We start from the raw sequence: 16,750 nt of genomic DNA on the forward strand, positions 1-16,750 counted from the left end.
ACCATTTCAAACCAAAGTCAAATTAAAACTTAATGCAAGGCACTAGTAGAATCAACACTATCCTACGGCATAATTATAATTGCATAGGGAGCAGCAAATAAGAAGAATCTAAATAAACTACAAATAGCACAAAATAATATTCTAAGAATAATCTTAAATAAAAACAGAGATTTTCATGTTGATAACTTTTAAAAAACTAAATATTCTATCATTAATAAAAAATGTGTTAAAAAATATAATTTACACTCATAATAAAAAATAATCAATTTAAATCTATTTCCCATAATTTTAATACATTAAGTAAATTGTATAATATTATTACCCCTAATGTACGTAAATCCACCACACAATCCTCTTTCCTCTACACGGGTTCAAATATTTATAACTTATCATATGAATTACGAGATTATTCTAACTATGTTATATTAAAATTAAAATGTACAAAGTAGTTCTTACAACAAGCTACTGATTATTATAATGTAATATTTATTGTAATTTTCTGTATTAAATTAATAATAATAATTATACCAAATTGCAAGTATCGCAAACGTCGTGTGTGTAAATTTATCATATCAGTATAAACATTTTTTTTTTTTAATAAATAGAAAAAAAACTTTAAAAAATCAAGAGAGCTATCGCAGTAAGAGGCATGCTCTACCTTGTAATAAATCACTACAGCTTCATCTATACATGAATTTCTTTCTCACATACTTAGGACCCGCCTGGTGGGGTCCACTACAGTCTACCTCAAATTGGGAAAGAATCGAATCGGTACAAAATATCGGTTTACGAACTGGCTGTGGTTTATGACCAGCATAGTGCTACTCAACTCCACTCGTGCTTTCACACTTAAAAACTAAATAAAGAAAAACAGTAGAACACTCGTCCGTAGAAATCAACTACCCCCTCCAGCATCATTGACACCGACATTCTTCATAAGAACCACCCGGCTCTTTGATTGAGCACTATTATCAGATAAAAATAATAAAAATAATAAAAACATTAAACCATTAAAATCATACAACCAGTCACGACTGATACTAGTGTATAGATCAAACAAAGGCTGTCATACAAAGCGAAGCAAAGCAAAAGGAGAGTCATCATTCGATTCCATTTATTCACCAGTTTTCAATCAAAACACAACGAAAACCGAAAATTGAAGGAACTTCAAAAGCCGACCGGCCGAGCCAACAACCAACCATCAGATCCAACTGGTATGGCCCCGTATGCAACTCATTCGACAATCGTCTTAAACGGTTTAGCTAACGTAACCGAACCGCAGACTGTGAGAGCTTAATCAACGACCAACCACCAGTGTCAACCAGTTAAATGTCTGTAAAAAAATACAATAAAATGGGATCTTGTTTGAATTTCTAAAACAGTGAATAATTGTTTAAAAATAAAATTGAAGATTGAAAATGTATATTAGTAGCTTGTCAAAATATTTTTAAATTATATTATCGATAGAAAATATTGTTTTTACTTTATTATAATATTATATTAAGGTATTTTAATTTAATCATACTAATCATATGATTTAAAATATTAAGTTTTATTTAATTGAGAATAATCAAAATATTTTATATACAACTTATCGTGTATACACGTAACTCATTGTAAAATAAAAATCTTTATCACCAAGATAAGAATCTAAGATTATAAATAACTATAAAAATAAACTATCGTAGAATATATTTTTTTTTCATTTAAAAATAATTTAGATTAGTTTGACCAATTTGGATCAATAATGTCTTGAACAAGTAAAAATACTAATATCTTCTTTTATACTTTATGTAATACAATTAACAATATTCATAAATATGCGTGTGTTATGTTATTCACCAGAGCTGATCACGTCACGTGCTAATTCACATTTCTTAGAAAAATAATAGGTACTCGCTGCATAATAGAACGATTGAATAAACACCATATATCTTTCACTTGTTAATAGTTGATTATCCTAAAAGTATTATATTGGTAAATATTAGTAATTCTAAGAATATATAATATAACTTATGTACTAAATAGTTATAGAAAATCTTAAATTTATAATATAATATAATATATAATAATCCTGTAAACTATTTTTAATAAAGCTCTGTATTATCTAAATATATTTTATATGAACCTAATGTGATAATTGAAATAATAAAAAAAAAATGGCGGTGAATACAGAAAATTAACTCGAAGTTCTTAAAGTTAAAAAAATCCAACATTACTGTACAAAGTAATGCTAGTAGCTATGAGATAACAGCGTGACATCGGGTGGTGAATTTTAAAATTTGTTCATTGAAATTTTTAATTAATTAAAATCTTGGTATTTTTTGGTAACACCTTGTATTATTAAAAATAAAATAATTTTTGTACTCATGTTTAAATTGTATGTTTTTATTCCTAGGCAGCTGTACAAATATATAGCATAGGTACCAGGAGAATTTTTTCGATACTAGCTGGTGTTATCTAATGATTCTACACACACGAAATTCAATTCAAAATATGACTAATATAAATCTTTTGAAGTATCTATTTAATTGTTTTGTAAAATATAATTAGAATTAGTTTTAAGTATTCTTTTTCCTCCATCTATTACATTGTCATAGTAAGTTAAGAAATATTTAAATAAAGTCTATTGATGTATATTGAATTCTTTTAAATCGACTGTTTATTCTTTTATCTACACCATAATATGATTTTTATTTTATATTCAATGGCATAATTAATTTAAAGAAGTTTCCACAGTATATCAATATTCAATATATCATATTTGGGATTTCTATTGCCACACATATGTTTTTTTTATATAATAAATATTAATAATATAAATACTTACACTACTTTGGAATAATAACATGTTATGAAACTTAATTAAATACGTGTCCGTTCCTATTTTAAGAGCTTCATCTAAACGTGCTTGGATTGCTGAAAATAAAATAAAATACTAATTTAATGTTGTATAATTATCGTCTATCCCAGTGGTTTTCAACCTGGAGATCGCGAATGATAGGTTTAGAGGTCGCCAAAAATAATAGACAAAATGATTTTTCCATATTATTTAAAAATAAAATAAAGGAATAATTTTTTAATTTTTTTCTATATCTATTCAATAAAATGCCGAGGAGCGTAATCTTAGCTCAAGTATCCCATTAACAAGTGAATAACAAGTTAAATTGTACATTTTTACAATTTTATTTAAGTATTTTATATTTACATTTATTGTGAAAGCTGTATTATACGTTTTAAAATAATGTTGTATGATACAACTTGTATTATAAATAAATTAAATTTTTAAGTGTAAATTAATCAAAATTGTATACCATATAAATATTTTATCAGTAATAAAATATAATTTTGACGAATAAAACATTTTTTTAAGGGGTCGCATTACAAAAAAATAAAAAACGGAGTAGTCACTATACAAAAAACGTTGAAAATCACTGTTCTATTCAAATAATCGCAGATGGTAACAAACGAATCCTAACGAATTGCAAAATATGTAATAGTGATTGATAGTAAAATGTTTACTTGCGTTATGTGACCTACAATTTTATCATATTTGAATTTTCCTCCTAACCTTTTTTTTTTTTTTTTTTAATCCGTGGATTAAATTGAACTTGATGAGGTAATTATAAAAAGTAGTTGCACATTCAATAGTTGCTCTAACGTTGTGAATTCCTTCCTTTCGTTTTATATCTAAAACATTTGTTATTTCGAGTATATTTGTAGTTTCTTTTATTTAACGTTTCTCCTTCTTCACCAGTAGCTTAATACGATGTATAATACGGTTCTACAGTAGCACTTTATATTTAATCAAAGGTCATTATTCATTAATTTTTGTTTCAGTTGTGTTGTCAAGGACCATACTTCGCAAACATATATTATCTGCCTGGAGGTTTTCAACTGTAGTACTCTTGCACCTCTTAAGAAGAGATTTAAAGTATAATGTTCAGTTTATGTTGCATATCGTATACCGGAACACCGGAATCAACACATTATATGTTTTGCTCTCATAGTCTGCGAAATAGTGCTGCCTAAATTATTGTAATTTTTTTTTTTAGTGTTAATAATACGAGCCAGCCACAACATGTTGAACCGATAGTAGGGTCTTATAAACAAATATCTTTTAAGTTAGACACACTCAAACTAACAGAAGCGAATGTTGATCCAAATCCATCTCAAAATATAACAGTTGATGCTATTATTTGGACATAAATACAAAATTACAATGTGACCTTGAAAAATATGGTAAAAAAATTGGTTAAAGCAATGAGAAATTATTACTTCACATTTTTTAAATTAATGCTGGAAACTCTATATAAATTGTGAGCCCTCCTAAAAAAAAAAACAATCAAATTGTCGAAAGAAGAGAATTTCTGTAAAAATCCACAAACTACCACCAATGGAGTAAGCAGTTTTAATCAATTAATCATTAACTTAAAACTCGAAGAAACCAAATTACAAGCTCATCGAATATATATTTATATATATATACAGTTAGAGTATCCTAAAAAGAACGCTTTTTTAAATCGTTTGCCATTTTTTTTTTGTTTTTATGTTTACGACATTGTTTTCATAATTGTTTAATCTAATATCATTTCAGTTTGTTGTTATATAATCAGTTTCTAACAAGTGTCACCATGGACCGAATGTCAATTGAAACTCGTGTGTTGGTTATTAAGACCTTTTACCAAGCTCATTAAAGTGGTGCAGAGACTGTGTGACGACTCCATATCTTACTCGGACAGTCGGACAGGACGTTGCTCTCAAAGTGTAATAGAAAATTTGAAAGACTGATTCAACTGTTGATTTCAAAATCCCCAGTTAGGTTAAGGCGTCCTCGTGAAACTCACCAGAGAGAACAGAGAGGTTATTATTAAATTTCTTGACCACACTTCCGCTTGTCAACATGCTAGTGGAGGACAATCGAAAAATATTATTTTTTACGTATAAATTTGATGTTACACTAAAACTGTACATATTATTTCTTTTTTGTAATTTTTAGAAAAATAAAATGTTTTTTTTAGCTAATTTAAAAAAATGTTCTTTTTGAGACTGTACATATGTACAGTTTTTATAGAATATCCAAGCAATCGCGCTTATGAAGAAACCGTAGCGATAGTAAATTAATTAATTAAACATTAAGAACATGTTAAACATCCTCAAGAACGTTTTCAAGCAATTAGTGTCCATATTAATGAAGGCCATAACGATCTAACTATCTCTGTAATATATATATATATATATAGACTGCCAAGACATAAAGCAGATGAAAAAAAGTTTATTGAATTCTTCCAAACATTCAATAGTATATTAATTGCTGAAGGACATTATAATGTCAAACACACCTTTTGAAGATCGATATTGATTATCACCAAACGGCAGAAATTGTTCAAATCTGCTAATACAGTTAGAGCACAATTCATCTCAACTAGAAAACTGAAATATTGATTTAAAAAAATTAATTACTCCCATTAACTTGTACGTGATGAAGGGTATTTCATTAAATTATACGGTAGTTGATGGATTAATTAACGTTAGATAACATCCCTATACTTCTCTTACTGAGCTCCAATATAATAGCAAAACAAAAGACAATTTTATTAACAAACAAAAAACAAGTTGGGTTCTATTCAGAAATACCCTCAAAAATACATAATTATTTCAACACAATTAAGAACAATTTAAATTGCAGTAAAAAAATTAACCGTTGACATTGTTAATGCATCAGAAATAGCAACTCAGGTAACTATCAATAGTAATTATCAGTTAAACTACTCAATAAATATAAAAAAAAAAAAACTAATCCATCAAAAATGTCAAATGAGACGAACATGGCATATGTAGTTAGAACTCGATAGATAATAGAATGGAACTCTATAAGTAAAATTCTTCATGACAAAATCAAAGAAATTAAAAATTAAACGTTCAAATCATACTTGAGTGGTCTCATAGTGACGGTTAATACTGATTATTCGTTATGGAAAGCCAAAAGATCCTTGAAGGGGCCTCGTATTCAGATATCATCTATCCGTAAGAAAGACGGCACTTGGGGTTGTTGGGTTAGGTTAAGTTAGGCACACCTTTTTAGAAGGTTTTATCATTATCCATTTGATTAATCACATATTCATCAACTCTATTCAAACTAAATTGATAAAACTAAAAAATAATCAATATCATAGTTTATTCCACAATAGCTTCTTACTTTTAATATACATGACCTGAACATATGATAAATGAGCTCATAATTAATTTGATTATACTTAATGCCTGTTCGATGATTTTCATGTTTCAAATTACGTTTATGATTCTTTATTAAATTATATTATGCTGCGTATGGTTTTGCGATCTTTGGCCACTATATTTGCTGCTTTTTAGGTGTTTTGTTAATAAAATTCATTATTTACTTGACATTTTTGATAAGAACAATGGATTGAAGTCAATGATTGTAATTGTTATTATGCTTTTTGGTACTTCATATAATATTTTTGTTTAATCCTCGTTATAAATAATGTTCTTCTCCAGGTCTTTTCTACATTTGGTACATTCAGTGGGTGCGTTTATATTGACAAAGAATAAATAAAATACGATTCGTGCTTAGTCTTGTAGTAGAACCGAGCGTATCGGCACAAACGAGTAAAAGTGTATAGAAGAAAATAAGATTAACAAATATTAAAATAAAAATTACTAAATCTTTGTAATTCAAATAACACAACACCATTAATACGTTATTCTTTGGTAACGGGAAGACGACATCAATAGTACTGATTGTCAGGTATAAGTTTAGGAAAAAGCAACGGAAAAAAGCAAGTATAAAAAAAGCAAGTGGAAAAAAGCATTTGAAAAAAAAAGCGAATGAATAAAATGTAAGTCATAAAAAGTAATGTACAAATCAATTTCGATAAAGCAGCTATAAATGGAGTCACATCTATATTAGTCGAACATAATATAACATAAATTATATAAAATGTGATTTTTATGAGAATGTACATTAAATTGAATAACTCTTAACAATTAAGAACTTACTAACAATCAAACAGAAAGATTCAGCTATTGATTTTCTAAACTTAAAAGCTATAATCATCCTTCTATTTGGACATTGATTAAAAATGATACATTTTGACAGTGGTGTACGCATGCGGGGGGGGGTATTAGAGAGGTATGATACTCCCTTAAAAATAAGTATCTGTTCAAATTATGAAACAATGACTAAAATAAAAAAAGGTCAATTCATGTATATAGTTATGATTTATGACACCCAACCCCCTTTAAAAAATCCTGCGTACGCCACTGAATTTTGATAACAGTAAAATAGCGTAATTTGAATTAGACAATTTACAACCAAAAAAAATTGTACATAAACAAATATGAAAATAGATATGCAAGAAAAATTATTTTACTGAGTACAATATATAATAATAATATAACGCTGTAGCTTATCATATACCTACGTTTAATATAAAAAAAATATTATTATTACCAACTTTGATAATGACGTATTACTACTATTAGTGTTTTTTTATTTGAACATGCATAGTTCAAGGGAGTACTTATTTCTAATTTGGGTTTGACCGATGTGGTCGTACCTAACGCGAATATATAATTCTAGAAACTAAATACACTTATATTTATAGCTATAAAATAAAAAAAAAATTCTTTATGTTATGGATTTTTTATAAATTATGCAATAAATAAAATAGATACTCACGAATATCGTTATCATAAATTAAAGTTTTTCCTGTAAGCAAAAGCTATCATTTAATCATATTTAAACACATTATTTTCTTTTTTTATATTTCTTTATTATACCATGACAAGGTAACATTAATTTAATATATTGTTCGATACCTAGTAACTACTCCCTTTAAGCAAAACTTGGAATGGGAGCATAGACGCAATTTTAATTTTAAATTTGGGGGGTAGAGTTATTATAAGTTGCATGAATGTAGTGTGTGTATACTCCTAGAGAGTAAAGTAGAAAGGGATATATACAAACTATTTTAAGGGCTTACCCCCCCACCCAAGCCCTCAATTACGCTTATGGATGGGAGCAGGGAGTTAACAATATTTTTTGTTTCATAACTTATTAAATAAGGAATTAATGAATATTTGAAACTTTTGTCCTTTGTTATTGTTTTTGTTTTTCACAATAATACGAGTACATTTCGATCTAGAACAAATGGACGCAACCGTTTGGACCCAAATTCATTTAAATGCAGCTTTTTAGGCACAAAGACAAAATTATAATTATTTAATTTTTACTTTTACTAATACCTATGATAATAATATAGCAATATAAAATTATAATATGTAACCTAACAATAAAAAAAAATAGTTCATTACACATATACATAAATTAAAAACATTGCTATAAAATATAATAATTTAAAATTTAATAGTTAGTACTTATACAAAAACATTTTTGCTATACCTCTCAAAAATGATGAAATTCCACTTGATTTTTAATTTTTAACAATTTTTAAAATTCGTCAAGTAAGCATTCGGACAATAATTTAGTTCCCAAACCAATATCCTTGTAAAGTTGCTCGCTGTGCTCGTACTACTTTCGATGCGCGACTAATATTGACTAATATCGACTAATATATCCAGACAGTCCAGACCTAACCTAACCTAACCGCTATTTCCAAAGTCCTCCATGACAGAGTATCTTCAAATGTGTAAAAATCTCTTCTTTGTACATAATTGAGAAAGAATGCAACAAGCTTTTATTATGTTATCTCCGTACTCTGGTTCAACTAAAAGTGTTCTTTGTACTGTGTAGAACTCTCCATTTATTAGCAAGAATACCAAAGGCGCATTCTACCAATCTTCGAGCGTGAGACAGTCTATAATTAGAAACTCTTCTTGTTGGGTTAAGGCCACGTCCTAGATATGTTCTTAATACATTTTTATGCAACCCACAAAAGCTTCGTCTCCTACGATAACAAAAGATTGCGGAAAATCGGTTGCATTGGGTAAACGATCGGGGGCTGGAAGATTTAATTAATTAGAATAAAGTTTTTTTCCCAATCGGACTATCTTTGAATACCATAGAATCACTTTCTCGACCATACACCCCAACATCAATTGACATAAAACAATATTCTGAATCAACAACAGCTATTAGCAGAATAGAAAAATATTTTTTGTAGTTAAAAAACATAGTATCGCTATTTTTTAGATTAATACATCAAATGTGAATTCTATCAACAGCTCTGACTAAATTTGAAAAATTCACTTTCATATAAAACTTATTTGCTTTAGAGTGGATCTGAAGCAAAATCAAAGCAGCTATATGCATACGGAGATGTACTATCTTTCCTTATACCAGTAATGAAAAAAAGAAAGTGAGTAAACATTCAATAATACACAAATGAAGGGACATGGTCGGGATATTGCTTATTATTCATATGCATGGTTGAACATATTTTCAACTGATATTGCAACAATATATCAGGAGCCTTATACTTATTAAAATTTTAATTTTGACCAAGCGAATAAAATTTTATTAACATATATAGAAAAAATAACATATCATATTAAAATCAACACATGTATCGCTCGGCTAAAAATTTTACTATGTATTTTTAAGTTTTTTTTTTTTTTTTTAATTCAGGACAACCAAAAATATGGATAGTATAGAAAATATTAATGTCCTTGACGAATCAAACAATAACAATTATGATAGAGACAATTCTATTTCACAAGTAACTACTCCAGCGTCTGATTTATCTACTAGAAATAAAAAGAAAGATCAAATTATTCTGATTGAGTTTATGAAAAATACCCTCCCCCCTAAAACCCCCCGAAGAATTCGATGCCGATAAAGCTTTATAAAAAAAATTGTCTATAGAACGTACGAAATGCTTTGTAAAAATTAAATGTTATATTAAAATTAAGTGTAAATAAAAACTTGAAAATATCAATTTTTTAAATCATAATTAAAATTAAAACTAAAACGGATTTTTTCGTATGATCTACAGGCATTCTTATGTTGAATTTAAATATTTTTCAGAATTAAAAAACAATTAAGATAACGTTAACTACTATAATTATGTCAAAAATCAATAAGTAATTTGTCTTAAAATTTATATAGTGAATTTGTATTGTTATCGAGTTATTGACATGTGCATGCACACAGTATGAAAATGGTATATACGTCGCGCGTCGGCGGGTTCAGCCGGTTCCCACATGGAATTTTACTCACACTAATAATTATTTACAACTAACACATATATCTCGGGTAGCTAAGACGAGATTGTAAATTGTCTAAATATTGCCCCTTGAATAATAACCATAGCAACTAGCGATGACCCTAAATGTTATAATAATTAAATTAACATTGTTTTTATTAAATTACGACGATATAATAATAAAGTTATTATTTTGAAGTTAAATTTTTTATAAATATCTAAGTATTAATACTAAAAATATGTACTTATATAATTTTATCAAAATTTTTATTTTTTTATTTGTCAATTGAAGAATAATTATACAAGAAGAATAAAGCACTATGTATAATTGTTAAATATGAACAAGTGTTACAGTTATTCAATTCTCTAATTAAATTTGGTAAAATTGAGTAAAGAAGTTTTGCCATGTAGTGCTTTAGATAGCGATATATAATTTAAAAAATCAATATTTTTGCTCCACCGCCAGCATGTTTTCTAGTTTAAAAAAAAAGAGAAAAACTAATCTGCCCTAGCCTAAATGTACCTACTAAATCCTTGTTACACCGATAATTATATTGTACAAAAATATAAATAATATTTATTTTTAAAATAAATTCAATATAAGTTTAATTTTGTACTTACTAAATATCTTATAGTAGTGATTTTTTGCTGTTCATAATTAATATTAAATCATTATACAATTATATAAAACTATCTATAAAATGTAATTCATGCTATAATATTTTACTCAATGAATTCATTAATCATTCATTAATCACCATACAAAAAATCACTAATAATTATTGGATAATACATTGAATCAAATTTCGTATATTGACTTTGAGAAGATAACCTTGATAGTTGAAATTATTAGTTTATTCTATTTAGTAAATAACTTAATCTATTTTAAAATTTGAAATTTTTAATATATTTTTAGTAATATACTCTAGATTCGTAAAAAATCAATCTATTTTAATCAACAACTATCATTATAATATCAATATATCGTCTCAGTGGCGTCATTTAGGGGAGGGGGCAACTATGATATTTGCCATAGACTAACATTTACATCAACTTTAAATCGGCACATTTAAAAATTATAAGAAGTCTTATTTCTAACTACTAAAGGCCATTGTTGTAAATCATAATATTGAATATTGATATTTTATAAATAAAGATTTATTGTTAATTTTTTTGTTGTATTTTTAAAGAAGCATATTATATTATTAATCAAGAAATTTAATATTTACATTATGTAACTGTAAATACTTTTAACTACTTGTAGATCTGCAGTATTAAAAGCTACCTATTACCTATTTATTATTTATTTATACATTATTCAATTACTCTATATTTGACAAAATTGTTTGTATTTAATACTTCAAAATCTTGTGTGTGATGTTCATATTCCTGAAAATTTACCCCCTCACCAACTATGGCGCTATTCTATGTGAACTGTGTAGAAAAAATGTTGAGTCGGCAAATCAGTTAGTAGTTGTCCTAGTCAAACAAAAATTGCAATGACGCTACTGTATCGTCATAATATTATTAAGTAAGTTATGACAAATTGATAAGATTAGATCGTTTGCAATTGTCTAGTTTAATACTTTGAAAACATTGTAGTTAGAATGAAAATAAATTAATTGAAAAGGAAATTTGTGAGTATGTATTTACTTACGTTTTTGTGAGATTAAGGCTTTAAAATAAGAATTTTGGCTCTCAACTGTAAACAAGACGTTAAAGAAAATCAAACCAAAGTGTAGGGTGATACTTGAAATATAATCTCGTTTTTAATGTAAATAAATTATTTTTGCTCGATTTAATATTATCTTATTAATTACGTAAGTCCCATGCAAACGAAATCATTTTAAAGAATTATTCTTTGATTTTGTGCAGTTATGGCTTATCTTTGTGATAGTTGTACGTTATCATTAATGCGTGTACCACTTGATCATTATTTTCATTAGCCAGATAAATTGCAATACGACACTTAGTATTTACAGATGTAATTTAATAAATATAAATGAACAATTTATCTAGAACATTTGTCCAAATAATTTGACACAATATTTATGTTTTTTTTTTTTTGAAGCAAAAATTTGTTGTTACAAGACTCAAACTTAAAACTTCATTTAAAAATAGAGCTAGATCAGAATTTCTAACATGATAATTTTAAAAAATGTTTTTTATTTTTCTGAATAATGCTATAGCTCCGTCAACTCTGGAAATGGTATTACACCGTTATTGTAAGAAATATATATCTCAAGAATCACTAACATACATTTATTTTATTTTTGACCATATAAAAATGGAAGTTCTTCATTTTAAAAATAAGTAAAATAATTCACAAATTATATTTACCTTGAGGTTGATTAAAATATACTAAATACATAAGACACATTGAATGAAAATAATATTAACATAAGACAAGTATTATCTAACTTTTTTAAATTTATAAAAATTAAAATATAATAATATATGATTTGATTTAATCATGTACATTATATGCCTATTGAATAAAATTAAAATATTATTTATGTATTATATTTTTTACATTATATAGGTAATTTATTCATTGCTTATTGCTGAGCGGTTCAAGATTTTTGATAAAATAAAAGCCACAATTACCACTTTTTCCCATCATTCTCTATTTTTTGCTTTTGAATTCTCTACTCATATCAAGCTTAGATTTTAATGCCATCGTTGTCCCGATTGGCCCAGAGATCTCTTTTTGTTCGGTTTCCATGAAGTTATTTTATTTAATAGCCAGACATGTCTTAACCATGCGATTCTTTAGCTCTTCATTACTACTAATGGATGTGTAGATGGTAAGTCATCATTAGTTCTGCGCTCATATTCATTGGTTTCCTTTTTCTTTTTGGAGTTAAATATTCGTCTTAATACTTTCCTTTCAAATATTGCTAACTTTTTCATCAGTTTTTGTTGAAAGACATGTCACAGTGTAAAACTAAATTTACTTAATAAGTACTTTATAAATTGTTACTTTTGACTTTTTTTGAAAGGATTTTAGATTTAAAGAGCTATTTCATCATTCCAAAACATCTATTAGCTGCAGTTACTTTACTTTTTACTTTATCATGTCTTTGATTGGATGTGTCCAGTCTTACTCCGAGGTACTTAAGAATGTCTACCTTTTTAAATCTAATTTGTCCCACTACTGATTTTGTTTGGTTGTGGAAATTACATGTGTTTTGTTTTACTTTCATTAATTATTAATTCTATATCTTAACTTTTCTCTATTAGGTTCAAAGTTATCGTTTTTGTATTCAGCAAAATTTGAAATTTGAATTCTTAATTCATTCTTGCTTTTTTTCATTCTACATATGCAACTATAGTTATTTAAATATTTTCCTGAACTTAAACCCCTTATTAAGAACCGTTTATATTTATATAATATATAATAATACATATTATGTATCTGTATAATATTAAACAACGTATTGTAAACTAATATGCGTGTGCTATTTCTTCATGCAACTGGTCTAAGGAATTTGCTGAATAAACCCTTTTAATCGGACAATCAGCTCATATGCGAGGACACGCACACGTAGTAGGTGCCTTTTGGTAGCACTTTTTGATTATAGTCTTAATATTTCAAGTTAAACGGATATAATTTAATAAAGAACATAATTTTGTTCCAAAGTAATTTTGTTTCGTTATTTTTATTTGCTGCTAAGTGTGCGTCCATAACATCCTGTGTTAGATTTTAGGACGGATCTCACTACATATTCTAGAGCCAGGGTTGGGCAGTATTTTCGATACAAGTATCTAAGATACGTATCTTAGATACAATTGTATCTTGATACATTTTTAGTCGATGTATCGAGTACTTCATAAAATAATTTTATGAATCTATAATTTAATTGCAGTACAACTTGTACGAAATTATTTTTCAACCTATTAGCCATATTAAGTTATATCTATATATCCTTCGCAGGATTTATTCATAATCCTACCGGAAATAAATTATCAGACATTAATTTTGAAAAATTAGTATTTTAAAAGGAAATAATTATATGATATGATATATATAATTTATTTTTATTATTATTAATATTATTTATTTATTTAATTTAATGATTGACTTATTATAATATATTTATACTTAACTAATATTTTGAATTTTAAAGTTAAATATATTTGTCTAGATTTACAACCTACCTATTTATGTATAAATAAAATTTAAAAATAATCCTATGCGTCATAGGCTATGACTAATTTTTGCAAATGTATCGAGTATCTAGTATCTAGTATCGCGATACTGATTTTTGAGTATCTTGTCCATCCCTGTCTATAGCTATATTGAATAGCATATGGGATAGAGCATCAACCTGTCTTAATGTAGTTTCTAAGTAAAATTCATTTGACAATTATTTGTTGTATCTTACATATTTTTGAATTTGTAGTGCAAATTCTTATTAATTTAAATATTTCTCCAGAATTCGAAATATTATCATCACAGATGTTGGCACCGCGTCAATGATGCACTATCGCTGTTGTCTAATGGCCGCGCGACAGCACCTTTCCTAATCTCATCTCCCGTCTCCCCCGTACACCACTCAGTCATTTTTGTTTAATTATTATAATATTGTAACTGTATATATTTATTCTCTATAATTAATTATTGGTCGACCTTTTGACTTATATTTATATTATTGACTATCGTTATGTTTTTACTATCTCTGTTTTTGTTATTGTTCTGCGACCAACGCCCTTTTTTATTATTATTATTACTGTTGTTGTACGTAAAATATTTGTCCCCGCTATTGCAGCATTTTGTTTATTTTACATTTTTAATTGAAGTCGCATTGAGCGCATATCATTGTGATATTATTATAATTATAAACTAGTGGTTCATATCAATCAAACGCATTACACATATTCTATTATACTTAATATACTGAGTTCTTCGTCACTGTGAGGGCAAAATAAATCCATCCATAAACCATACCTGTCTCGCCGTTAGTTATTACTATACCATATCATCTCATTATATCCAATAAACATAGCCAGCGTCTCCCGAGTACTGTGTGTCGCTGTTCTTGAATCAACATCATCAGCGAGAGAGTGCCAACGTGTAAATTCGCCAGCAACTAATCCGTTGTGTGAGAGGCTGCCCAGGTCGTCTAGTTTTCGGTAGTCCGTAAGGCAGATCAGCATCATTATCAAACCTCAGTAGTTGTTAAGTTACTTTAAGTATTATCCCTATTTTGTTAGCTCTGTGGTCATTGCACCAGACCGGATCGACCACAGAGACCCCCTCACCATAATTAACTTGTAGCATCCTACTTCCCAAAATAGCACTTTCCCATTCCTTGGTGTCGTCGTGTACATATAGTTGCCTATCCAACAAATATAAAGGGTGAACATAATAGTAGTCTACCTCTAGACAATCGGCGATAGTGTAGTCATTGGACAAGTAAAGATAATTTATTGTTCGGGTACCACACCACAACATTCCGCGTATTCCCTATTGTTGGACGCTTACAACAGAGTTCCATTAACTTAATTAATGAAAAGAATACAAATTCAGTGTATTTAACATCAAAATATTATGACAAATAGCAGAAATTGAAAATGAGAAATTAACTGGAGAAAAAAAACCGAATACATTTCAAAACATTTCAGACGTTATTACTTTTAACAGAAGACAAATTAGGATTTCCAATGTCAGTAGATAGAAGAGAGGGGGACACTGTGAGACAACGTTAGTAGATAACAGATGAATAAAATCTAGCGGTTCATACCGATATGCAATAATATATAACGTTGAGCATAAAGTAAATTTTCTGTTTTGATTTGATTTTAAAAACCCTTATCAAATTTATCAACATTACCGCATATTTTGTTATTAAAAGCAAAAATTTTAGCCGACATTTTTTTTTATCGCTTAATTTTTTTTGAAGGTACGTATTTATTATTTTATATTGACTAGAAGAAAAAAATACATATTTTGAGATTTATTACACTATGAAACATTGCGTTAAGGTTATTTTTTAAAATATTTAACTTAAAATGGATGTGTGGAACACTATGAGACGGGACACAATCAGACTCGTACATTTTTATTTATTTAATATATACCAAACATTTTCAAAACTGAAAATATAATTTTATTAAAAAAAAACAGATTTATAACTTATTAATACATTGTTATATTATATCTTGTTTATCTATTTAATAAATTACTGTCTCATTGTAGACCACCCTAAGTCTCACGGTGTCCCATCACTGGGGTACATTTAGACATTTTGGTATTTTTTTAAAAATAATTAAAAAATTAATAAATATAAAAATACAAAGAACACAACATTATACTAAAAAGTACGTTTGTTTAGGAACAAAACAAAATAAGAATTACTTTTATATAATTAAAATTGATTGAGATATGTCTATTTGAAAATTGAGTGTCTCATTGTGCCTCCCACTCCACTACTTCAAAATTATTGTATTACATTATGAACAGTTACAGTTACATAGTAAGCCACATGATATACATTATCTTTCTTCGTACTTTACCCGTAACTTATTTATACATAATTTAAAATTGAATTTTAATTCAT

At 27.5% G+C, this 16,750-nt stretch overlaps 1 protein-coding gene across 6 annotated transcripts in view; it reads right to left on the minus strand.

Annotated features, from left to right (window-relative positions):
* LOC113559621 overlaps positions 1–16,750 on the minus strand; it is a 71,460-nt gene that overhangs the window by 30,932 nt on the left and 23,778 nt on the right. For 5 of the 6 annotated variants that reach the window (XM_026965369.1, XM_026965365.1, XM_026965370.1 and 2 more), the window contains 2 exons: positions 2,831–2,919; positions 1,843–1,960 (listed from right to left, as the gene is read on the minus strand). In XM_026965369.1, coding sequence (XP_026821170.1) covers positions 1,843–1,960; positions 2,831–2,851 — 139 coding nt within the window. In that variant the 5' untranslated portion in view covers positions 2,852–2,919. Of the gene's footprint in view, positions 1–1,842; positions 1,961–2,830; positions 2,920–7,702; positions 7,733–10,808; positions 10,830–16,750 lie in introns of those variants that run through there. The other variant, XM_026965368.1, reaches the window with a different exon arrangement.

The sequence above is a fragment of the Rhopalosiphum maidis genome, chromosome 3 (genome assembly GCF_003676215.2).
Source record: "Rhopalosiphum maidis isolate BTI-1 chromosome 3, ASM367621v3, whole genome shotgun sequence".
In the NCBI taxonomy this organism is placed as follows: Eukaryota; Metazoa; Arthropoda; class Insecta; order Hemiptera; family Aphididae; genus Rhopalosiphum; species Rhopalosiphum maidis.